Source organism: Passer montanus, unplaced genomic scaffold, assembly GCF_014805655.1.
Source record: "Passer montanus isolate IOZ18808 unplaced genomic scaffold, ASM1480565v1 scaffold54, whole genome shotgun sequence".
In the NCBI taxonomy this organism is placed as follows: domain Eukaryota; kingdom Metazoa; phylum Chordata; class Aves; order Passeriformes; family Passeridae; genus Passer; species Passer montanus.
In genome coordinates this window covers 7,628,697-7,654,880 of record NW_024370374.1, presented here as the reverse complement: position 1 = coordinate 7,654,880, position 26,184 = coordinate 7,628,697, and the positions used below count along the sequence as shown (strand labels likewise).

The 26,184-nt window shown below is 41.7% G+C and overlaps 1 protein-coding gene across 3 annotated transcripts in view; it reads right to left on the bottom strand.

Annotated features, from left to right (window-relative positions):
* Positions 1-310: 310 nt before the first annotated feature.
* Positions 311-26,184, bottom strand: part of CAPRIN1 (cell cycle associated protein 1) — a 26,137-nt gene continuing 263 nt past the window's right edge. The window contains exons 2-19 of one of the 3 annotated variants that reach the window (XM_039724940.1): positions 25,850-26,055; positions 17,542-17,604; positions 16,261-16,347; positions 14,327-14,565; positions 14,131-14,213; positions 13,063-13,200; positions 12,450-12,502; positions 12,278-12,364; positions 7,822-7,977; positions 7,628-7,736; positions 7,134-7,195; positions 5,692-5,802; positions 5,020-5,169; positions 4,712-4,862; positions 3,845-4,039; positions 2,732-2,832; positions 2,266-2,329; positions 311-1,603 (exon numbers count right to left, since the gene is read on the bottom strand). In XM_039724940.1, the coding sequence (XP_039580874.1) occupies positions 1,539-1,603; positions 2,266-2,329; positions 2,732-2,832; positions 3,845-4,039; positions 4,712-4,862; positions 5,020-5,169; positions 5,692-5,802; positions 7,134-7,195; positions 7,628-7,736; positions 7,822-7,977; positions 12,278-12,364; positions 12,450-12,502; positions 13,063-13,200; positions 14,131-14,213; positions 14,327-14,565; positions 16,261-16,347; positions 17,542-17,604; positions 25,850-26,053 (2,118 nt within the window). In that variant the 5' untranslated portion in view covers positions 26,054-26,055 and the 3' untranslated portion in view covers positions 311-1,538. The remainder of the gene's footprint in view (positions 1,604-2,265; positions 2,330-2,731; positions 2,833-3,844; positions 4,040-4,711; positions 4,863-5,019; positions 5,170-5,691; positions 5,803-7,133; positions 7,196-7,627; positions 7,737-7,821; positions 7,978-12,277; positions 12,365-12,449; positions 12,503-13,062; positions 13,201-14,130; positions 14,214-14,326; positions 14,566-16,260; positions 16,348-17,541; positions 17,605-25,849; positions 26,056-26,184) is intronic. The other 2 variants (XM_039724941.1, XM_039724942.1) reach the window with 2 other exon arrangements.

Genomic DNA, 26,184 nt, shown 5'->3' with positions numbered 1-26,184 from the left:
CCAAAGATTATACCACAAGGATGCAGTAAAACTTGAATAAGACTTGGTATTTTCCAGCTCCTAGGCTTATGCCATTTCTTTTATACATTGCTGCCTTGATGAAGGAAAAAAAAAAGGAAAAGTCCATCAAAAAGAAAAGTTTCCCAGAAGTCACAGCTAGTAGAATAAAACCAAAAAAACAAGAGGAGGGTTTACATCTAGTCAGGAAAAAGAGACTACTGGGGGAAAAAAACAAAGGAAGAAAGAAAAAAAAACCTTATGAAATGTCACCCCATCACATTGAATCTGTTTCAGCCGTTGAAAACCAGTGTTCCAGGATACAATTTTTATAAACATGTTTTATTTATCTTGCTTATACCATTAGAACTGTAACTGCTGGCTGTCATTTCCCTGAAAAGGGGAAATCAACTCAAACACAGACTGGTGCTTTTCAAAAGACAGCAATTGGAAGGGCAGCAGCAGCGGGCATTTTGAGATTTCTTAAAACCTTCAAGGCTGCAGGAAAGACAAAAGGACATGTGACCAAAAGTGTTATGATTATCCATTAGGGATTTCCATCAGTACCGGCATCAGTTATTTAGGTGATAATACAGCAAGGTCAAGTATTAGTGACAGACAATGTGCAAGTCATAAGGAATGATAGAGAATACCAATCCTTACAAAAGTCATTGCTATCAAAGAAACTTAAAAGTGTTTCAAAGAGATATCTAAATACTTCACATCAAATATACAGTGGCCATCCAGATTATAGCTCAGGATTTGTTGCAAAATTTTGTCCAAGTGCCAAATCAAAGCCTTTTTTTTTTTTTTTCCACCTTGTGTCCTAAAAAAAATTAATTACACAGTTACATTAGCAGTTATGCAAGCGCTCTTAACTCCATAGCCACAGGAATCAGGGCCCTGGTGATGAGGAGTGCTGCAGCTAAGGGTGCCTCTTCTTTGTCACAAACTGCCTCTAAGCCCACCTGTCTATTTAGGGCAATTGCATCACTAGACATCTTGAACTGTTCAGTGCTTCGATTTAGTAAGAAAAAGCTGAAATGCAGTTGTTCCACCAAGCCACACTTCACCTTTTCCATCCATTCATGGGAACATTTAAGTTTGTTTTTTTTTTAACTGCCACCACAGTAAATCTTTATGGATTTGCAGATTTTATCTGAATTTTGTTAAATCACTTTTAAATGACAGAAGTGAGTCTTTGCTTTTTCCTGCCACTTCAGTTAACCATGGAGATTGGATCACCCTGAAAATTGCCTTTTTTACTTTATTCTTAGCAAGGGTGAGGAATCTGAATCTCATGTGCAAGGCTCAAGATGATGCTTAGGACAGAACATGCAGAGTAAACGTTGTTTCGTTCCTTTCAATATCCAGGGAATATAAAGCTGGCAACTGTAGTCCTGTCATTATGGGTAATGAAAATAGTCCCTTTACAACAAACTTCCTGTAAGGGAGAACAAATAGATAATAACTCTTCTGGTAACATGTATGGTACACTGGCCAGCGTGTTTTTGGCGTTGAACGGAATCCTGTGAATGTGTTTAGTTCACTTGCTGAGCGTTCATCTGAGGCATCCCTCTGTTTGGTCTGGGGGGCCCTCCACGACCTAGAAAACACAAATAGGAGGTTGAATTCTGCAGGAAATCTTGGTTAGTTTAAAAATAGTCCCAAATCTTCTGGTCTGAACTCAGTCAGACTGTGTTGTGCATCCTAAAACACTCTCAGCTTCAGCACAGCCCAATAGTGCACTGAACTCCAGAGGCTTCAGCTCCACACCTCAGGGCTTTAGGACCAAGGCAGGGACAGAAACTGAAACCCCTCAAAACTGAACTACCATGTGGGGTTCCACAGATGCAGGGCACAGCCCTGAGCTGCCCTCATGGCAATGTCTGTATTGAGACAGAAAAGTCTCATCATTCAAAATACACTAAGAAAAAGACCTGAGGAAATGTGATGAAAATAGAATTTAGATGCTTAACTACAGCCTCATGGGTTTGTTTCCCAAGGCTTTCATTAATAAAAGACAGTTAAGTTGTTCTGCCATATCTGAATGTCAACAGCAATTGCTGTTTCAGCTTCTTTTCCAAGAACTCCTCATTTAACAGCCAACTTAACTTCCACCACCGGTTCACAGAACCCCAGCAATTCAAGTCAGCTTATTCTTAATTGTGAACTGCTAAGTAAGGAGTGAGGTTGCTTTTAACTGCAGAAGTTGGCTCAGAAACTTCCATTCAACCCAAATCAATTATTCTCTACTCAGGAAATTACCTCTAGGAGCTCCCCGAGGTCCACTTTGTCCAGAGCCACGTTTGAAATTTTGTTGATATCCATCCTGAAGCAAAGAAATTTAAAAAGTTACAACATAAAACCTGAGCATTCTGTTACTAATTGCCAGCAAAATAAGGACCTTTTATAACAATATGCACTGACAAAACACCTGTAACTTCAACATGCAACATTTTATTAGTAGAAAATAATCTTTAAAAATAAATTCTTACTTCCACTAGTGCCTAGCAGCTGTAATAAAATGGGCAGTGACAAATGCTCTCTCCAGTTACAGGATGTGTTGCTCAATGTAACTAAGAAATATAAATAGATGCATTTAGTGTTCAACTTTTCCAAACTACACAGGGGCAGTTTGTCTTCCTGAGCAATAAAGGAAGTCCCAGGGGAAGATGTCACTAACAGCTCTGAGTGCTTTTGACAGGTATTCCCCTCCCCACAGGCAGCTTACCCTCTGGTAGTTTGAGTAATCCCGAGGAGCATTGAACTGGGGCTGTGTGTAGCCACTGTTTGGAGTGTTGGAAAAGGAAGGACGGTAGCCATCGTATCCCCCTAAGGAACAGGGCACAAGTCTTTCACTTGGAAATCAAAGCTGCACTTAATACTGACCTCCTGCTACTATAGAAAGAAAAGCAGCAACAGCATTTTACCTAAACCTTAAATAAATCCCATCCCCTTAGCAAGGGTTGTTTACCTGCAAATCAAGTAAATGCCTCCAACATCAGAGCTAATATATCACAAGAAATGAGAATGAACACCTCATAAGGACTGGGAGGAGGCAGAATTCAGTGCATTTCTCAGAGTAACCCAAGGTCTGATTTACAGAACATTCAGTTCAGAGCTAAACATGATCCTAGGTAGGACCTAAATGTCCCAGCTGTGATTACTGCATTCACACTCCAGTATTTTTATTGCACACATTTACTCTTTATTCCCCAGCCTCAGGAGGGGAAGAGAACATTGCAGACAGTACCTGAGACTACAAGTAACCCCAAAACACCTGACAAGGTGTTTTGGAGTTACTTGTAGACTCAGGTACTCAATCTCTGTCCTATTTTCACATAAACCTCTTTGTAACACTGACAGCCACACATGTAAGGTCCAGGAGTCATGAACATTCTCTTATCTATCCAGAACTACACTATCATTCCTCCACTCCTGTTAATTCCCTTGGCCTAGTGACTTTTGGACTCTTGTGTTCCTGTACTTCTACATAAACCAGCCTATTCTCATTCTGATCAAACACAGAACTACAAAACACACTGTGGAAACATTAAACATTCCTAAAATACCAACTTGCATCTGAATTCCTCGCTTGATGTGTGTTTATTTCTGTATTTGCTTATACTTGCAGTAGATGCTTACCATTGTATTGTAACAGAGTCCAAACGCACACTAAATTTTAAGTTGCTTATCTACAACCCCTAAGATTTTTACTACAAGTTTTGCTGTCTCACAGGACTACTGCCCGAGTCCCCCAACAGCAGATGAGTTTAACACCTGCTCTCTGAGCTGGCTCCCCAGGTGCAGGCAGAGCCCAGGAGGGTTTTGCAGAGCTGCTCACCTCTGAAGCCGTTCGCTGGGCCCCTGTAGCCGTTCATGAGGCCGCGGGCCCCGCGGGATCCCCCCCGCGACACCCCCCGGCTGTTGTAGTAAGGCTGGCTGTTCCTGGGAAACCCAGTGCTCTGCTGGGGAGGCTGCTGGTGGTTTCCTGCCACTTGGTGACTCTGGTCCGGGGAGCCATGGTAGGTACCAACCACTGCACGGAAATAGGGGGAAAAAGAAATAGAAAAGTCTGGGTTTCTTTATGTTCCCACGTATCTCTCTTTAAACATTCTGTTACAGAGGAAAAGGATGAGGCTCCTTCTCCTTGTTCCACATCCAGTACTTGTTAGCACTTCAGTAGAAAGTGAAGGCAGTGCTGAGAGAAAAACAGCTCTGGACACAGGCTTTTATTTTTTTAAATTGCTAACCTGGAAAGCATTTTGCCTGCTGAATTCAAATCCTATCTCACTGATTTCAGCACAAGATTCCAGGCCTTTGTGACCTTACATCAACCTTGAGAAGCAATCCATATTTGCTCTCATTTCTGGCTTACTATTTCCTTTACAGAATGTCACCTCAAATTGCACTGTTTTTTTTTAAAGCAACCTTAACATCAGCAAAGCCAGTACTTCACTCTAGTAGTTGCATCTTTAGAATGTTCATGGTTTTTTTTTTAACCTATATAAACCTCAGTCAAGTGGCTTAACAACTGGAGATAGATATACTGAATTTCACTCCCTGCTGGATATTCAAACCCAGGCAGAAGTAACAAAATCTGGTAATGCTCAGGGGAAAGGCCTGCAAGGGAACCTGTGACATGCTTTGTTCCACCATCTAGGATGTCACAGACTTATCACCTGCTCTACCAAGGCCACAAGAATTTTACCTGTCTGGAGTTGTTCTTGCTGGAGATCTGATTGTTCTACTTGGTGAGGTTGATTGGAGAAACTCTGGTTGTAACTGGCCTGGTACTGGTTTTGCTGCTTAAGGGTTTCTGGCTCATTCACAGGAGGAACAGGTGCATTCATGTTGAATACCTGTAAGAGCAGAAATTCAGTTTTATGGCTCTGCAAAGAAGCATCGAAGTCTTAGAAATGTGAATAACCAAGGACTATCACATGCAGCTGCATGACTGATTCCACCACAAGGAATGAGCACCAAGCCACAGGGATCCAGAACCAATTTCCTACTCACTGTCTGCATGGATTGGAATGGAGCTGCATTGACGTTGATTCCGCTGCTATGCAAAGGCTTGCTGGATCCAGCCTGGAACACCTGTGGCTGGGATGCAGTGGGAAGTGATGATGAGGATGGGGTCTGGTCTGCATTCAGGGACATGGAAGCCTAATAATTAAAACAAACAACATTTTAGCTCTTGAGGTACCAAAAATTTAACTTCAAAAACTTTGCTTAAAAAAGAGTGGCAATGCCGCAGCTCCACCTCTACTAATGACTGTTTTGTACTTCAGCTCCACAGCCTAATTCACAACAGCACAATGAGAGGAAAAACCTAACCATCTTCTCCCTCATTAACTTGCAACACAACTAGAAAAATCTAGAGGGGGGAAATGAAGAAGTTTACAGGCTAACTGCTGTGAAAAAATAAATCCCATTTCCTATGCCAACAACACTGATGCTCCCATGCTGATGTTGGCATGCTGCATCCAACTAAACAAACAAGCTTCCAAATTAAAAGTCTTGCTATGGAGGACTTACTGGTCACAGACAGGCTCAGAATTTTGAAATTAAAGAGAATTGAAGCGTCCCTATTAACCAGCAATAATGTTATTTACTAAGAAACACAGACTAACATTTGATGCCACCTGCAATCAAGAGTTCTTCCCACCCCTGTGAAACCTGACTTGCCTGAATCTGGTCAATTGATTCTTTCTGTGGCCGTTGCTCTGCTGTGTGAGAAGGCTGATACATGGGTTGGGAAGCTGTATATCCCTCACTTGTAGAAGAAACCAAGGGAACCTGACAAAATAAACCCCAAAGCCCCCAGAAGTCAGCTGATGCTCACACACAGTTTTGTAAAAAGTATCAGAGAACTCTGGAGTGGATGGTACTCTAGAATCTGTGAGCCAGCACATCTCCAAACCAGTACAAAATAATTACCTTTTAACCACCAACATTCTAACACCACACAGCTCCAAAAGCTCAGACACAAGTGGACAAGAGCTAGCTTCCAATGGCCTGAATTTTACATTTTACAAGCTCTGCTCCCACACAGAGAGCCCAGGGGAAAGTCCAGCCAGTGAAGCAAAGCACTTTGCATTAAAGGCTGTACTGGGGAGTTAAAGAGGCAATGGATAACAACCGATGGGGGTGCTCACATCACACTGCCATGTTCCAAAGCCAAGAGTAAGTTTAGCTACTGCTTGCAAGATCCTCAAGAGAAATAAGGGAAATAAAAAAAACCAAAACATTGGATTAAGTCAGACATCACCTAACAGCAAAATAAAAACTAGTGCAGAGGAAAAAACCCACTGCCCAAAAAAAATTAGTCTACTCCTACGAGACAACAAAACTGTGGAGAGCATCAGCATTTCAGGAGGTACATACAGAGGAAATTTAAGAAATAATTCCCTCGCTCCTGTTTCTATATAAATGAGTGACTTAAACCTTGCAGACCAAATCTGGACAAGCCAAAGGAAGCAATTTATACTGCCTGTACTGTGAGATCCATCATCTATCCAGATTTTTTTTCGGTTTGCAAATACCTACAGGGATCAGATCCATTACTGAGACCAGCAGAGTCCTCAGAGGTGTCACACATGCTTAATAAAACAAATCTTTAATCACCAGACAACTGAAACATCTTAACAACAAAGTAACTACTTCATTTATACAGTGCAGAAGCAAGTTCAGGAGATGCCTCAAAGCTCAATTGGAAACAGCATTCATCTCACGCTGACTGCTCTACGACTCCAGGGTAAGATCCCAATCCAAGCAAGTGGGAATAATCAAACAGAACACAAACTCTGTATCATTAATGCATGAGATCTACTTGTGCCCTGACACTTGAACAGACACAGGCTGCCCTGTAACCAAGTGGTTTTGGCATTTCTGTTGCAAGTAAGTAACAAACTACCTGCTTCCCATTAGGGCAATTTGCAGTGTCAGTAGAGAATGAAACTAGGAACTAGTAGTGCTTGTAAGCAACAATGGAGATCACCAATTTCCCAAAACTGGACCTTCAGCTTTTTCTTAAGTTTCTCATGTAGTTAGGAAAAAAATCCTTTTGCAACTTCAATCAGGCCTAGTATCAAACTCAAACCCAAACCAGAATTTACTAAATGTTTTACCTGTGTAGCTTCTGGTTGCACAGGAACTTGGGTTGGCTGGGCAAGTCTTGACTCAGCATGAACTGGAGGAAAATAATTTCACTTATTACATAATAAAATCAAACCTTTTACAGAATAGCATTATTATCTGCTCTGAGCATTTATGTGAAAGCTGATCATCATGAAGATGATGAAGCCTTAAGCAAGGCAAAGCTATACTCAAATTACCATCTCCTATTTCCATGCAAAGAGCATTTTTTCTAGTTGTCCAAAATAATCCAAAGCAAAAGCAAAGAAGCTTTAGCTGCTCCTTATTACCAAAAAAAACCTATAAGCAAGTGAGAAGTGGAAGCCTAAAAAAAAAGTACAACCACATTTCTGAGAAAAACACACTGTAACAGGATTGTACCATTACTTGTGGTGACTTTTTTATTACGCAGCAGCAACTGAAGTGTTTCTAAGAGAAGTCTCGCAGGCTTCCCCAGTATTTCTCTTTAGGATTTACCATTACAAACCTGGAGGGCAAACCATTTGGGGCATGTCCAAACTCTGTGCTGGGTTCATGGGCTGTGCAGATACAATGGCAGGATCAAGCGTTTGGTTCTCAAATTCCAGCATTGAGTCCTGAGTAGAAAAAAAAAAAAAAAAAAAAAAGTCAAATCCACACTGGTGTGGGTTAAACAGATGAATGTTCAGAGCACAGAAATACCTGCATGAAGTTGTAGGGGCCCTGCATCTGTGCCATGAGGTCCTGTACTCGCTGTCTCCTGACCAGGGGGTCTGCCTGAGCCACAGCAGTGAGTGCGTGAGGTTCCGGGACGGGAGGAGACGTCGCCTGTGTCTGCTGCTGCAGGGAATTTACAACCTAACAAGAGACAACAACCAACTGCAATTTCAGCCCAAGGCAGTGCTGCACTCAAGTGACTCAGGAGTTCCTGCATTTCTGGCTATTGCCTGACTGGTTATGGATGATGGAATTGCTGTAGTGGTGTTGAAGGACAGCATTACATCCTAGACAGGTCAGTACTGTGACCAGCTACTCATCTGAGCACTCACAGGATTACAGAGCTCACACTCTGCTCTTACTTCTCTCAATCTACTCTTTTCCCCATGAAAAAAGTATTTGTTCAATATCACATGGAGTTTTTTAGACCAGGATTTGAGACAGCCATTTATCACCATTTGGAAATTTAAAGGAAGTGGGGAAGAGTAAGCTTCAGAAATATGCACAAATGGGAAACAATTATTTTCTCATAGCTTTTTGGTAAATATAAGTGGAGTCAGAATTTTTTGGTCTTTTTTAAGACTTCATAATGCTCAATTTTCACAGCCACTGTTATCCCAGCTCCCTGATTTACTGTCTCAGGAACATAAGCAGCATTGCATGACAAGGATTGCCAGACAGCACTGTCAGGGGACACCAGAAGCCCAGAAGCAGAAGCACAGATCAGGGAGGGCAAGAAAGCTCAGATTTACCAGACATATCCCAAAGTGACAAACATCAACAAAGGAACAAACTGCAATGGGATTTCAGAGAGCACCTGATTAGACAGCAGAGCAACCAGCAAAGCTGGACATGGGCACCTCAAACATCCATCAGCAAATAGTCTGAAAACAGACAGTGACAAAGGTGGGCGAGCTACACTTTGATGGCCCTAACCAGTCCCTCACCTGCTCTTCAGGCAGCTCCTGTAATCCAGAAGTGCCATTTTCAATGTCAACAAATGCCCTTTAAAAATATCATTGTCTCTTATCATTACTTCTCCATTTCAATCACCTTCTAACATTGCTAACATTTCAGATAAACAGCTAAGCCTTAAAATTTAGTTACACAGGGTATAAATTAGTATACAGCCAAGTGAAAGCTTAAAATATTGATGTAAAATATCTGATTTCTTATTAGAACTGCAGAAGACAGATTTCTGTACCCAGCCATGACAATTCACAAACCATCCTACAACCAAGGTCTGATCTTTAAGTCTCACACTGTCACTATCCACGCCCAAAGCCTGCACATTTCTTGTTAATTTCTCCCAGCATTCCTACTGCCAGCCCAGATTTCCAAATCTTGTTTGTCCATAGCATTCTGCACAGGCAGTTGCCTCACCAACTCCAATGGCTTGTTCCTTGAGCAAATCCCAGAGAATCTGAACAAAACTAAAAGCTAACCACAACCTACAGTCCTCTGAGATCCCCTTCAGAACTAAATCACCACTGGTAGCAATCCACAGAAGCAATTTGACAATTCCCATGAAAAATATACCCTGAGGCAGTCCACACTGGAAACCAAGCACAACTCTGGTCTACCAAACAGTCCCTGAATTTCACATTATGGACTGTTTCCAAATTAAGAATTAAGGCCTGTCAGGGGAAAAAATTATCTAGAGCACATATATAGACCTTTTGCACATGACAAAGTTTAAAAATTGAAGAAAAAGTGCATATCAGATCATCAGGTGAAACTTGAGTGGCAAAACCAACAGCTATTCATCACCTGCATAATTGTTATCAAAAGTACTCTAAGTCATTTCAGCACTACCACTCAACTTATGGAGTCCAAGTCATTCACAACCATGCAGTATCTTTAAGGGAAAAAAAAATTAAAAAAGGAGTCAATAGAATGTTTTCCTTTTCCACAAATAGCACAGCAGTAACTTCAGATGGTATTTCATATTTTACATTATCTTTTCCAATGCTCCTTTTCTGATGTCAAAAGAACAGTTTAGGACCTATTCCTTCAGCCGTATTACACTACCAAGGTACTCTGACCAAGTAAACCACAGTAGGATGGAACAACTGAGCAAATTTCAAGTCGTGTGAGGTAAGTTAACCTTGTCAGCAAGCACAGCTGCCAGACACAAGGCAAGGAGACTGACAGGGGACAGAGAAAAAAGAGGAGGAAAGGTAAAACCACAAGTTTAATGACACCACAAACCAAGAGAATGAACTTGCATTTCGTTAGTCTGAGAACAGTTTTCAATTCTACATTAAATCCATCCAACCAAAGTTCCATAATCTAAGACACAGAGAACTTTGTGTACAACCAGACTCAGGCACTAATTACAGAAGAAACAGTTAAAAAAATTTAAACTCCACAAAACAACAATTAAAAAAAAAACTCCATTAATACTACTATCAATAAAGAACATCTTTACCAAAATTACAACATTATATAATCAAACTACACTTGGAAAATTCACAAGCAAATTATTTAGTTTAAAAGTTATGGAAGAACCATGCAAAAAACATCCTTGTGAAGATATCATCACTTCCCAGCCTATAAACACACCACAGAAATCCTGACTGTATCACATCTGCTTGAGGGTTACTGAAACAAAAAGAGAGGAGTTTATGATATCCTCCCCCTTAGTGAACAATTACAGAGATCTTCTGAGCCAGTGTTCTCTTTCAGATTTCAAAATTCACAGCTCTCAGTGTACATCCTGTCTCACGATCTTACCAAAGCACAATTCAGCTGCATTCTCCTGAGAAATGAGACTGTGGTGCCAGCAAGAACAGTTTTACAGCCAGATATTCTCAATTTCCCTTTTTTGTGTTACAGCTGAGAAAATAAAGTTCTTTATTATGAAGAAACAGGCTTCAACTTTGATTTTTTCTGAATTATTCCTTTCTACCATGTCCAAGATACTGGCACAGAAAGGGCAGTTGAAGCACACATTCTCTGTACTGTCCTATGAAAACAAAGGTGATCCAATTCCAGATTCAGCTGACTAGGAAACGATGAGTTTCTGAAATCTGTCTGATACCAAACTACAACCTGAATTATGCCTTCACCCATACTCCTTACATTAAGGCCAACAGAGAACTGAACCACTCTGGATACTTGGTAGAAACACAGATATAAAATGGGTATAATTGAAGCCAATTAATCAATAATTTTTAAATACTGTGCTTTCTAAGAACACCCCAACCAAGCATGACTTTAATGTACAGGTTTGGAGGGTCCCTTCAGTTTGTTAAGATAATTCTTAAAACACATTCAGTACGCAGTGAGTAGCAGTGATAATTTAAGTTTTTTTAAGTAAGTAAATGAAATACTGTGACAAGGAACTACTAAACTCCTTCACATACATAGCAAAGCTGTCTACCTGGTTTTAGAAGTCTCACTCATCCTCAGTATTATTAAATCTCTAAGTGGTCTTCAACACTGTAAAATAGGAATTTCAGCCAGACTCAATGTAAAATCAGCCAGATCAGTTTATCAGATCAAAACAGCTGCTCTGTTTTTTCAGCACCTCATAACATGATGAACATTTATTCAACTCTTACACTTAAAACCAGCCAACAGCATCAAGAAAGTCTAAAAAACTGACCATCTGCAATTTGCTACTGCAAAAGGTTAAAATCAATCAAAAGTTACCTCTCCAGCACCTGAAATAAGCTGCTCATACTTGTTTTTACCAGACAGACACAACTCAAGCTCCAACATACCAAACGGGGGCTTGTCTTTCCCATACACCAGGAGCACAAATTCCAGTGCAATCAAATCATGGACTTGCACATGTAGCAAAGTCTGAGTGCAATCACCGAGCTGGGAATGGATCCCAACACCAGTGCACCACAAACACCACAAGTGAACAACCACTCAAGTGCAAAGGAGTAACAAGTGAGATACCTGAAGAGCTGTAGTTCTGGGAAGCAGAGACGTACATACACAAAGCAGATTTTAACATCAAATGATGCACATAAGCAATCTGGAGTAGGTATTAGTTGAGTTACTCATTCTCAGTTCCCTGTGCTTAATGAAAGCACAACTACACCACACTGTCAGCAGCTGGGCAGATAAACTTTAAAGTTCTACATTTGCAGCTAAGTTCTCCAAAAGAAAAATGACTTCAAAAGAAGTCCTTAAAGTCTTTTTAAGCGTAAGACTTTTAAGCCCTGTTTTCCCAAGCAAGCCACTAATGAAGACAAGCAAGTTCTCTACAAACTTACCCAGACTAAATAGGTTTTATTTCTTTTTATTTTAGGTACTCCTGAGCTAAGTATATAATTAAAGAATCCATTAGCGAGTCCAAGCCTACTGAAATAAATGTATTCTTTTATATATTGGGGGAGAAGGGATGCAATACTAAAACCTGTCATGAATTGTGAGCCAGCAGAAACAGGGATTGCAATTTTACCTGCAGTACACAAGATCTTACCTCAACCGTTTCAACTGTCCACTCATCTACCTGTTCCTTCTCACTACTGCTGAACTGAGTCTCTGCCATGAATTGTCTGTTTACATACTAAAATAAAAATAAGAAAGGGTATGAAAGTAAAAGTAAGTGGCATTGAAGGTATACAAAATGATAGTGTTTCAGTGAATAATACCTCAGTTGATTCAACTTCAGTTGGCTCAGTAAATTCTTCTGCTGGATCAGGTTCTGGAAGAAAAAGATATAAACCGTTTATGTGGAGAAAAAAGAAATTACAAAACCCAAAACAACAATAATAAAGACCTCCACCCCCCTCATGTTATAGACCTAAAAGATACAAAGTTAGGTGAGAAAATCTCATGTCTCAGAATAAAGAAGAAATGTCACGGGTGTTAACAGAGAACTAGTAATAACAAATATTCTCAGAGATTTGAACTGGAAACAAAAAAAAAAACTTAAATTCCCACTAGCAAGAGTTATGTTCAGCTATGCCTTCTCCACAAAAGGGAAAAATGTCCTGAGTTGTCTTAAAATTGGATACAACATTCCCAAGTTTCTTAAGTATGTAATTACACTGTCTGCTTCAGAAACTGCTCCCTTCTAGCTCAGCTTAAACTGGTGGGAACCACTGAAAAATGGGAAAAGCCTCAGGCAGCCAGAACTTTCATCTTGGATGGTTTCACTGCTAGAGATGAATGCTGCATTTGCAATTTAATCACTCTGAGGACTGCACAGACAAGACAGAACAACACAAACATTTCAGTCACAGGGCATCTTCCCCTTCTCACCAGCCTCTGCTGCAGTGTCTTCTACTGCAGGTGCAGGTGCTGCCTCCTCTTCCTCACACAGCCCATTCTGGTGGTTGTGGGTGCTGTCAAAGTAACTGGTCTGAAGAATCCGTTCAACAATCTCCTTCAGTGCTTTATCTGGGAAAATGGAACAGGGAAACATCAGCACCACCTCAGTCCTCCTCATCTTCTCTTTCCTTCCTTCCCAAAAACTGCATGTACATTTTATGACCCTTTTGCTGGGAAGATGCTGCTGCCCCAAGCCAGTCCATGAGCACCAGGATTTCTTCTCTTATTGGGTCACATTCAATAATCCATAAATAACCCACTGTCATTCAGAAAAAGAGCAAGAAGGATCCTAAGAGTACAGAACTCTTCAGAAGCTTTGTGGAGCACCTCACATTGAGGTCAAGTTTATAATGTTTTACTAGACTTTTATTCCTATTACTTAAAACCATTACTGTAAGACAATTTCTTCCAAAACAACTAAGTGTCAATAAAAATAAATCTACACAGGTACCACCTGATTAATAAGGGTTCTTCTGAGGTGAAGTGGCTCACGAGAGCCTTGTAAACAAAGAACACTTGCCCTCAGTGCATCCCCTCAATGCTGGGGCACCTTAACACAAAAGTCATCAGCCTCATTGGCAAAGCAGTATTACTGGTTGCCTAGGCCAGGTATTTGGGAATTATTTCCATAAAAAGCAACGTCCCACTAAGGAGGGCCATGTCAGTGTCTGTATTACACTGTCACCTTCTTCACATCCAGGTTTGCAGAAAACAAAGAACTGCTACTGAGCACCACCAGCAGCAGAGTAATAACTGCTGAAATAGCAGGAACAGACTGGGCTTTAATACTGACTAATGCTGAGCCAGTATAAAAAAATACACCACAGACTGAGTACGAACTTCACAAGTCACCGTTACAGTCCAGCTAAGAGCTGGGAAAAAGTAGTTCCTTTTAAGACCTCAAAGATGATTAACTGCCCAACTTCTCTTACATCAGATTGTGTTTTAGTTCAGGCACAAATTCAGTGTGCTCTCTCCTCATGCAGAGACTGTACTTACAGGTTGTTCCACAAACTGGTTTTTCCTTCCCTTCCAGTAAGTCCCACAGGTGAACAGATGCTTGCTCATACTGCTCATTCAACCTTAAAAATTAATTAATAAGAGTTAATTTCTTACTGAGTCTTTAAATTACCATACCAAATACGTTGTTAACTGACTGGCAATTAGAAAGAGGAGCACTTTGCTGCAACCCTACCTCATGTTCATGTCTCGTTCAGGATAAACCAGCTTATAAAATTCATCCAGCATGGTCAGCTCCTCCTCTGTCAGCACGGGCACCCCGCTGGATCCTTGTTTGAGGTCGCTGCGCACTTCATCATCCCCCAGCTTCTCCAGGATGAACTGCAGCTCCAGCACCGTCTTTAAACGCTTCTGCTCAGCCTCCTCTCGCATCAGCTGCTCCCTACGAGCTGTCTTCTTTATTGTTTTCTGGATCTGGAATGGACCCAAGGGGGAAAGTGTTTGGAAATGTCCTTAATTGCTAAGAAAAGGTAGAGAGGAAGGCAAGGGAAAAGCCCAAGCGTTGGGTTCTTCCATTTGGAAAGGCTTGGGTGATCCAGATTGTTCACACTGGCCACACAGAGAGCAGGAACAGAGAGGTTATTCACCATATCCCACGAGAGTAGGAAGCATTCATTGGAACTACCAGGAGATCAGCTTAAAACAGATAAACAAAAGTACTCTGTTTTTTCACACACCATGAGAGGCAACTCATGGAATGTTTTGCCATGAAAGGCTGGGGAGATACACAGGATCAGCAAGTCCAAAAAAGGATTTCAACAAATTCTTGGACATGAGATCTCCAGTCAGACACCCCAGGGAACAAGCATGTGCATCCACTGCAGCATTCCCAGTGTGAGGAGCACGGATGCAGGGAGGGAGAGGATGACACACCATCAGCAGCCTTGTGCTCTGCACTGAACCTTCCACAAGGTCTAAAAGCAGCACCACTCTGAACCTACAGGATGTTTCTTCCACTCTCCATCTTAATCCAAGCATCCACCATCCCAAAGTCAGCTGAAAATGTAATACTTTCTTCCCAAAAATCTATTGTGATGCTAACTTTCCCACCTGAAACATCCAAATTTTAGTTTTTAAAAATCAAAGACATATCTTAAAATCAACTAACTGCAGTCAGGAAAAATTACAACCGAGTTTGAAAGCAGAGCACCAATCTGGTACTCCTGCATTCACTGGCTTGTTTTAGCAGACAGGTGACCAGAGAAACACTTCAGAACAGACTTATCCAGAAAAGGATGTTCTCCATCACTAACATTCCAATAACACGGATAAACTATAATGTCAGAAAATGGAGAAACAAGTTGGCTTAGTCCTAAAAGTTAATTTACAGCCAATGTAGAAGGCAGCTTATAACACAAGGATGCTGCTGCCCTTCAAATTATCCCAGCCTGTTCACAAGCTAACCATGCTCCTTAGAGCATGGGTAGCTTGTGAACAGGCTGGGATACATCCACTACTCAACCCATTCTTCCAATGCTGCTGCTCTTTCCAGAATTCCCAAATTTTCAGAATTTAATTCTTTATTACAGTATTATTCTGCATCTTTGATAAAACAGCAATCCAAAAACACCTATTTCATAGCATCCAGTTAATTTACCCTTTACAAAAATAATATTGTCCCATAATGTAGTTTCGGATTGTATTACCAGAAATTAAAACCCAATGAAATCCATTTAAGAAAATGTTACCAATGGAGATTGTATTACCAGAAATACAATTGTATTACCAGAAATTGTATTGTATTACCAGAAATTAAAACCCAATGAAATCCATTTAAGAAAATGTTACCAATGGCAAAGTGACCATATTTAATGTTGCATGACAGACCTGGTTCTGTAATCACTATTTCCACACTTGTGTTGTGTCAGAAAATTACATTATTCTTGTTTCCATACATTTATGGAAACAAGAATACATTTATTCTTATTTCCATACATCAGAAATTCTTAGAAAACCTGACATCAATTAATATGAAAAAATAGAAGAAAACAGTCAAACACAGAAGAAATCCAGAGCAATTCATCCCTATAAACAGAGGTGACTACTGCCTCAGTGGAAGAGTTTAAAGTGTTTGGATAACCCACATGGCAATGCTTGATCTTTACTTACATCTTGGCTCAGAGCCATAAAACTCCTCTGCAGTTCCTTAGCAAATTCCAGGTTATTTGTCACTTCCTGGTATTTTGACACTGCATCCTTAAAAAAAACCCAGAAAGACCACAAATGTAAACCATCAGCAACAGAACTGAATATATACTTCCAACAAATAAATTCCCACATTTTTTAGTTGTGAAGTGAGACATGGGATCCCTGAATGGGACTGCAACTATGTTAAGGCAAATTTAGATTTTCACTGGCCCAGATATGAAAGACTTGTGTATGTCCTTGGGGCCTCCAGTTTCTTTAGATATGCTAAACACACATAGAAATATGCCTTTATGTGCTCACATGGGTGATGGACTGGTTTCATGTTTGGCTGCAGCCAGTTCCTGACAAAAACTAACAAACAACTGGGAGAATGGGAGAGAAGAACAACTGGCAACTCAGTTCTGGCAACTCAGAACTGCTTAAAAGTTTGAGAATTAATGCATTGTTATCTCCAGTCAGAGCCAAAATCAGAATATACAGAGCATAATGTCCCCTTCTCCAGAAATCTTTGGTTTTGCTATCTTTTAAACCTCATACCCTGATCTGCACCAAAGCAAACCAAATTCCTCAGGCCATTTGGTATCACTGAGAAATTATATCAAACCAGAATCAAATCAGGCTGAGACATTTACATTGCTGCTGTGACAAAATAATGCATTTCTCCAAACTAACATTTATTTTTATGAAGCCTGGTAGTCAGGCTTCATAAAAAACAGGAGATTCCCTCCTCAACATGATGTCAGTTCTCTATCGTGGTTTATCTTCACAACAGGCTGTAACAAAATAAAAACACACGGATCTCTGGTATTTCAGTTCTCAGCTGGCACAGAACCACCAAAATGAAGATGAAATCATCCAAGGGTCCAAGGGAAGCAAGCAGCTCACTCTTTTAAGTGTCAACAGCTGCAATAGCTGGAGGTTACATTATTGTCCCTTCACTTTCTCAGTGTTAAAAATCATCCATAAAACACTGTTGATCCTAGACCGGGAAGATAATTGTTAAGGATCTGACTTCACATCAGACTGAGCATCTGGTAATTTCCTGAAGTACCAACGTGCATGTTTGCACCATACAACTTTGCTTTTTATTTACAACTGCAAAACTGCTGCTGAATCAAGCTCTGCAATAACCTACTTTAAGAACCAGTCCCAAAAAGGAGACAGGCAGGAAAAACTCCTCACCACAAAGATAACAAAGCAATTTAACAGAGATCAGGTTAGGATTTTTTATTTTGTTTTTACCAGTTGATCTTGATTCAGACGTTCTCCCTTGTTCATTCGTTCCTGGTAATCATCAAGTTTGCTCTGAAACAAAAGAAAAATGCTGTTATGAAGAGGCAAAAATCAGTTTAAAGCTTTTTTCTACTTGTGCTAACAAAATGATGCACTGTAATATTACACTACACAGACTGTACCATGTTACACAAGCACATAACTGTCCTGCAGAAAGTGTACATGACAAAAATTGTCTTCTGGGTTAAAACATAAATATTTCCCCAAGAGGCAAATATTTTTATCTTGTTTATTTGGGTATTACAATGTCTTCATGACTAGCTGGAATTTCCAAGGAAATTCACATTTCTCCTAAGGGGACAAGCACTCTCAATGCACATGTCCTTCAGTCCAAACACCAGACAGCTGAACTGAGGGCTGAGGTAGAGCTTATCACCACTTTATCACTACAATTCCAAAAATCTGACCCCCACTGTCACTGCTATTAAGATTCAGAACTGTAATTCTCTATAGCTCCATCACTTAAGATAGTTGTAAAGAATTTTAAACAGTTTCTAATCCTCTGTGCACGAATGCCCACCAACACAACTGATATTAATAGCTCTAAAATAGTTTTTGTTCAAGAGCATTAGGAATTTTTTTTTCACAGGAAGAAATTTAAAAAAGAATCATTAGGCTACTTTTCAGCAGGATCAGTTTTCTCATCTGCTTAAAAAGAAACCACACAGAAGAGTGGCACCAGCCAGAATCAGGTAAAACTCCTGTGTGCCCCAGTGACAGATTCTACAGGCTAACTACAAAGGGTCTTCAAAAGGAAGCAAAGCCTCTAAGGGTAAGACACCTAATTGTTACGCCGTTTTCACCATTTCTGTATTATCACAAATTACTGCATTTTGAATGAAAGTTGAATGATCTAATTTTAAAAGTTATTAAACAAATCCTTAACAATTACTTTCCCAATTTAGGATAACAAAACACGAGAAGCAGGAGAAGACTTAATATTGAATGTCAAAGAATGAAAACCCTGATGCCACCACCGCCTCAGGGTTTACATTTGCACTGAATGACACTCAAGATTTTTCAGTTAAAATACTTCACTGGTATTTGTCTAGTTAATTCAACTTCAATGCTCAGTCTCAGACTTTTGGAAAGGTCAAAGTCTGTGGAACAGTTTATCAAGCAAGCTCCTCTTCCGAAGAATTTGATGCCCATCATTATTTCCTGAAACCCAATCCTATCCTTACGAGGCTTGGTCCTTTTGATGTCATTTTTGGTGCTGGATCTTGTGAAGTCCTCCAGGTCAGACAGACCATCTAACTACTTCACCCTGCAGTGCATCAGAGCCAGCAATGGCCTAGGCAAAGTCAAAGCAAGAACTTGCAGAGCTCCAAAAATATATCACTGGGAGTTTCATGCTGGGGACAGAAACTACATGGTAACAGTTGTTAAATGCAGCAGCCACAGCTCCTAACAGATCAAAAAAGCAGCCCTGGAGAGCATTTGGCACACTGCACATCCATCTCAACAGGAAGTAAGGTCAGGTTACTCTTCTCCATCCTGATCTCAGAGCAGATGATGGCATGCTTGGACAATCACAGGACAGTGTCTGGATTTGGGAGAGTGGCTGAGCTGTGCAGCCAAAAGGGAGCTAAAAGAATTGAACCACTGCAGTGCCCAGTGCAAAGCCAGGTCAACCCACACCTCTGATGGCTGAAATCCTGAAGCAAAGAGGCTTTGCAGACACACAAATTTCAAAGGAAGTTCCTACTTGCTCAAGTCACCAGCTCCCCTGCTGCAGATTTCAACTCCCTTGGTCACCCTGATGCAATTGTTTGTGAAGCTGCTCAGTAAATAGACTGCAAACAAGAGCCAGCTTGAACAGGGTCTACAAAAATGCACTAAAACAAATCCTGTCATCCAGTTTCCAACACAAACCCTACACAACAACAGTAAAACAAAATGGGTGGAACGCTGTATCCCAGAACACTACTTTGTTTGATTTTGTTGAAAAAACAACATATATTGCAAAACTACACTGTGAAACACTCACAGAATCCATTTTGGTGGCTGAGGGCACAAGGGAGGGAAGAGGCAAAAATACCCTAAATAGCTACAATTTTTTCTGTATACTTTTTCCATGCATGGTTGGTTCTTTCACATTAAGCTATTGCAGTAACATACTGAACAATGCACAAGGTTTTTCTTGAATGGTCAAATCCTCTTAGGTCTAATGTAAATGCTTTGCTTATTTTTATTCAGCTAAAAAGCCAAGGGTAATATGTCTCTTTCTGTTAGGAATAGAAGAAAAGTTACTTGTCTTCATATTTACTTCTTACAAAATATTCTTGTTGGGAAGGTAAAAGCAGAGGAGGGAAAGTCCTGTCAGCTGCAATGCAGAGGACAAGCCAATGTGCATTTAGTTAAATGTTACCACACAGATTTTGACTGCCAAGTAAGCATTCTTCTATCATCTCAAAGACACTTTTAAGATCCAAAGCTGCATTACACAGAAATATTAAGTAAAATGCCTTCCTTTTTAATCTGCACTGTCAACCAACAGGAATCCAAGAGCACCATTAGAGCTGTAAAACAACTGCAGTGAAATTCCTGCTCAGGAACCTACTGCAGTGCCTGCAAGAGGGGAAGACTCATCTTACCCCTCCTTACACAACTTCACCCTCACTCCTCAGACAGAGACCTCCGAGCATGATAACCAAACCAGCAGGAAAAACACAAAATCCAGTGGCAAAGTGAGCCCATGAATTGTGTATTGAACAGCTCATGAGTCAGCAGCTCCCGGTTCTGCAGGCAGCAAGCCACTCTGCTTCAGCTTTTTCCACTGAGATACCTGAAGTATTTTGGAGTTTCCTGGGGAAAAAGCACCACTAACAGGCTCTTGGGACTGTGGTGCTCATTGCTTAACTACACTCTGGATTTTACCTTAATAGGAATCCAAAACTGAGTTACTTTATGCACTAACAGACAGTTCTCTTCACTTCCTCTGAATTGTCTCAAAAACAGCATCCTGAAGTGGAAACAGAAACTGCAGTTACCTGGCACTACCCTCCAAACCTACCCTGGTTTTAGAAATGCCTGACCACTGAGCCACCACTTCAGTGCTGTGCTGCAAACTGGATCACTGGATTTATCAGATTAAAAATAACCCTTAAAAAAGGGGGTCAGGAGCAGGAGGGAGGCTCTATATTTAACCAGATAATTTCAATGCTATGGTTCTACCAATTACAGCAGCACAAGTCTGCACAACAAGCTGCAAGGTGACAAGGTAACCTCTGCCAACAGCTGGAGTAAATCTTTAGTAATTCAAACTCTGTCACAAGGTAAGAAAAGATGGAAAGGACATTCCAAGTTTGTCTCCTGAGGTATCTCAAAAACTGAATTAATGTTTTTGACAACACAACAACAATTAAGATAACCCAAAATTTAAAACAGCTGTGTAATACAGTTTGCACTGAAGCCAAATAAAAGCCAAGTTAAAAATTAGAAGTTTGTTAACCTGTTTTACATCTCTGCATTGTAATTTGTCTGCCCTCCACCATCACCTTTATTCACTTATTCATGGCTTTGCAGCTAAAACTGCACAAAAATGATCAAAAAAACCCCACAAACCAGAACCAGTCTTCTATTTTCTTAAAAAAAAAAAAAAGGGTAAAAACACTGAGCAGGGAAGTTCAGAACCTCTCAAAACCCACCAGTTCTGAGAAGCTGTTTCAGTGCTGAGTTGGAACCAGGAAGATGGAGGGAGACAGTAACACCAATACTCCAGAACACAAAACATTCACAGGTTTTCTGTTTAAACTGAATTGATTTTTTGAGTAACAGTAGTAGATATTCTGGTGGGAGAGTTTTTCCCCACAGTCTGGGAAGTTTGATTGTTTAGAAAAAATATCTGCACAATGTATTAGTTCTTAAACAAAGGACACATCAATTCTGAGAGTGCAGTTTCACGATCAGCTAACCCAGAGGCAGAAAAAGCTTCTTCAGTAACCAGAATTAAGTCACAGAAGAGTGGAACCCCAAGTTTTGGTGACTGCAGAGATGCTCTTTCCAAATCACCACCATACAGAATTTCCTACAGAAACCCTGAATTTTCAAGGAAGTTGACTACACTGTAGGAGATATGGATTTTTCTCTACACATAATTTTTGTTCCAAAAAGATACTTTTACGAGCAAATTCTAGAGCACAAATATGTCTTTCCCAACACATTCTGCATGTCTTTTTCTTCAAACAAAAACCATGATCCAAACCCCAAAGCAGCATCTGAAAAACTGAAACTACAAGATGTTTCACAGCTCCTTGGACTCATCATGCATCCAGTTAACTGACCTAGCTGTGAGACAATCCCTATTCCACAATAACCAGTTAAAACCAAAACAGAGCAGCCTGAAACCTCAAAGTACCAACCACCACAAGATTTCACAGATAAACTGCTTGGATTTTCAGACCTGAAGCTTGATACCCAAAATTCCTACTAAGAGAGGTTTCAAAGAAAGATTCAGGCTTATAATACACTGCCTGAAATGAATATTATGATTTGTTCCGTGTTCAATCTCCAAAGATTAATTTCAAAGCAAACCTCCCAAGGAGAGGTTCTGGAGCCACTCACAAGCCTGAGCAGCCAAGTGGCCCAAAGGCATTGAGAGAGCTGCTACCAATGGGCAGCTTCAAACTTCCTGCCACAGAATGGAAAACTGACCCTAGCTTTTACTACAGGCTCCTGTTTCCCATGGAAAATCCAACATTTTACTAAACCAAGTCACATCCATTTCAAATGTCCACCTGCTCTTCTGGGAGAGTTCTTGTGTACAAGGACAGCAGCACCTGTGAACTGCTCATTCTGCACCCCAGCCAGGGTTACACTCAGGAGGAAACTCAGACAAGCTGATAAAGTGACAGCAGCTCAAGTTACCAGGCACAGGCAAGATGTGCCATCTTTCCAACTCCAGACACCAAGCTCACATCAAGCTTTAAGCTCACATGTTACTCTGTGAACATCTGCCCATCTCCTAGTCCACGTGTTAGCAAATTAATTATTTTGCCCCTTTGGCAGAACATTTGTTTGATGAACTGCTCTTACATGGCTCATGCCCTATTGCACAAGATAAAAGCAAAAACAACTGTGTTTTTTTCATTCAGCCCTGAAACAAAACCAGAGTTTGATCTACATTTAACTGGCTTAAAATTTGGAAAGGATTTTCTCCTCTAAAAACAAAAAAACAGAAGAGCCAGGGAGAAGGAGAAATTGAAGGTGAAATTATTTTCTCCTAAGGAATGTGGACAGCTGGCAGGATTCTAACCCCAGATACCTGACAAACACCTGGAGGAGTCCAGGCAACTTCCAAATTAACTGAGCTTGTCAACATAAACTTGAGCTGCACATCTGAGGCCCTGGAGAGAAAATACCCCTTTAATTACCCCCTTCCATGCACACAAATATCTTGTCATCTAAGAACAGAGGATGGCATTCCTATCTTTTCCAAATACCAAGAGATGAGGGGAACACAGACGTTTTCAGGCCATGTTTTCACATCCATTTCTGAATGGCAATTCAATTTATCCCAGTCCCTTTTATATCATACTCATTCTTTCAAATGAGATCACATTTAGGAAAAAAAAATGAAAACTGTAACTAATAATCCAGTGGTTTTAGTTTATACAGAAACATTCGAACTAGTATAGACCAAAGCTATAAATATTATTTCAGTTTGTATTTTGGTAGTCACATTATTTTATCCTCTGCCTTTACAGGTAAACATGACAAACTTCACTCCAAAAATTCAAATTCTTTATGAAGAGTGACCTTTCCTCCTTTTATTTAAAACCTAAGATGGTATCTCTTCCAGAGCAGTAATTTTTCATCCTTCAGAAATGTGTGTCTAAATATTTCTTTGTGTTCATTCTGTGACACAAAACTCTGAAAATCATCTCTACCGGCCTTCGTTAGCAGCTGCTGACAAAGAAAGGATTAACTGTCCAACTGAGCACAAGTTCCCAGTGAGATTTACTGCATTTCTCACCCACTCCTGTCTGTGCAGTTTCCAGAACAATTTTACTTTCTGGATGGTTGGAAAAATTAAAAATATATTCTTGTCCAAAGATGCAATATACAAGGAAATCCTGATGTGCACAAGGAGCTTTGTTTTAAGACACAAAGCATGTACTGCTCTCTTTACTAAAGAGCATTATTTACTACAGAACTCTTGGTTCCCCCACCAAGGGAGAGGCTCAAGCCCACAAATGAGTTCCTCTGCTTTCACACACCCAAACCCATTTCTCTCATGACTTTTGTAGTGCTTACAAGTCCTCCTTCAGGAAGTTTCAGAACTTCAGCCCATTAAGATTTAGGAATCTTTGAACTTTAGTTCATCAGTGAGAGACAACACAGAGCTTTTCCTTTTTAAGCCCCAACCCTTGCCTGTTCTTTAAGCCCACATTGCCCAGCACTGAGTATTCAAAAAATAAATGCTTTCAGTAATTTTCATATCTTCCAAAAAAAGCCATGTCCAGAAAAAAAAAAGGCACTTTGTCCCCTCTACTCACTTGGTAAAACACTAAAACTCCATTCAAATAGAAGGGAATGGCTAAGGCAAATGTAAATTATTTAAAGGTAAATAAAAACACTGCTCCCAAGGACCCTCACACCAGTAACACTGTGCTTTATGCTCTTGATTACTCCCAAGTACAGAACAGGTCAGAATGTTCACTTGCTAATTTTGGTTTTTAAAATACACGCTTTTAACATAATAAAAAATATTTTCAGATGATTTTTGTGCATGTTTGGTACACCAATTAATTTTCAAACTTTTTTTTTTGTATTGGAACAACTACAGACAGAAAGATCTGCTCTCTTTCTCGAGATGAGGACCAGTATTGGTTGTACAGATATTCCTGTGTATTAATGCCAAGTTTAAGACAGACATCTTGTCCTGTCTACATACAACAGACACGGAGGAAAAGCTCCTCTGATTCTAAAACTTACCTAAGATGGCCTGGCTTGCTGCTTTTTGCCATGTCATTTCTAAAATCCAGGAAAATCCCACACCCAGTTTTGAAGTAGGAAGCTACAGTGTACACAGTGTATTTATACAGTGTATTATTGATACACAGTGTATTATTTATAGGTAAAGCACAGCTTCTCTCCTTTACAACCTACCTGTACAGACTAATCTACTGGGAATACTTCCACCTTATACAATATAGAACACGATGAAAAATATCAAAAGTGACGGCTCAAAAAATTAATAGAAGAGTTACTGTGCTTATTCACTTCTGAAAATAATAAGAGATTTAGAGCTCTTGCACAAATATAAAATTAATTTTTGGTAATTTTAGCTTGGCACTGCGGTGTTTTGAGGCAAGTCTTGTGGCCATGTATTAATTCTTTTTCTGATGGACACCTCATGCTCTGGAGGTTGTAAAGCCCTGCGAAGCTCATTTAATCTGCCACCACCGAGCGGGTGCAAAACGCGCCGCGAGTAACCGCGACAGCCTTTTCCTCTTGTGCCACAACTCGAACCGCCCGAGCACCAGAAATTGAGTAGCTGCTCTTTCTAAAAATAACCCGTGAAAGGCCGCTTCCAGCTGGGCTCAGGCTCCCAAAGAGTTGAGCTTAGGGCGATGGAAAGCGAGCGGTGACACTGGGGCGGGGTGGGGTGGCCCCGGCTTTGTGCGGGCGGCACAATGAGCTCCGCCGGGGAGGCCGGGCCGCCGCCATGTTACAGCTCCGCGTCCATGTGCCCGGCACCGGGGGCACCGCAGCCTCCGCCCGCCCGCCCGCTCCGCGGCCCACGGGCACCGGCCGCGCTCGGCCGCCGCACGGAGCGGGGATGTGGGAGCCGATTCCCGGGATGGCGCGGCCGGGAAAGGCCCCGCCGCGGGGAACAAAAGGCGGAAGGAGGGGGAAGGGGAAGGGAGCGGCGCCGCCGAGGGGGCTCCGGGCAGCGGGGGCGAAGGGGGGTCGGCAGCCGAGACCCCTCCGGGCTCTGCTCCGCGAGCCGGGGGGAAACCGGGCCGGGTCCCGGGGCCACCAGAGGACGGCCGGGGATGGGGCAGGGGGACCCCGGGAGGGGAAGGGGACAGGCCAGGGGAGCGGCGCTCGCCCTTCTGGAACCTTCCAGCAGGCGGCCTCTGGGGGCCACGCCGGGAACAACCCGGGAGGGCTCGGCGGAGGGCCCGGCACAAGGGAGCGGAAGGGAAACAGGCCGGAGCGGCTCGGGGGCAGGGGCGGCCGGAAGGCGGCGGACAAGGCGGGCACCCGCGATGGGCTGGGGGGGGGTCTGAGGGGACGTGGGGATCACCTTCTTCTTCTCCAGGTTGCGCAGCTTCTTGTCGATCACCCCCAGGATCTGCTTCATGGCCTCGGTCTGCACCGTGGTGATGTTCACACCCGCCGCCGCCTGCGGGGCCGCCGTCGCCGGGGCAGCCTCGCTGCCCGGTCCCGCTTTGCCGGTGGCGCTGCCGGTGGTGCTGCTCGCCATGGTGCTGTTGGTAGCCGAGGGCATCTCTGTGGAGGAAGGAGGGAGGGAGGGCGGGAGAGAGAGACAGACAAGAGAGCGGAGAGAGCGGCGGGCGCGTCACGGCGGAGCGGGGACGCGCGGGAGCGCGCACGCGGCCGCGCGCGCACGAGCCGCAC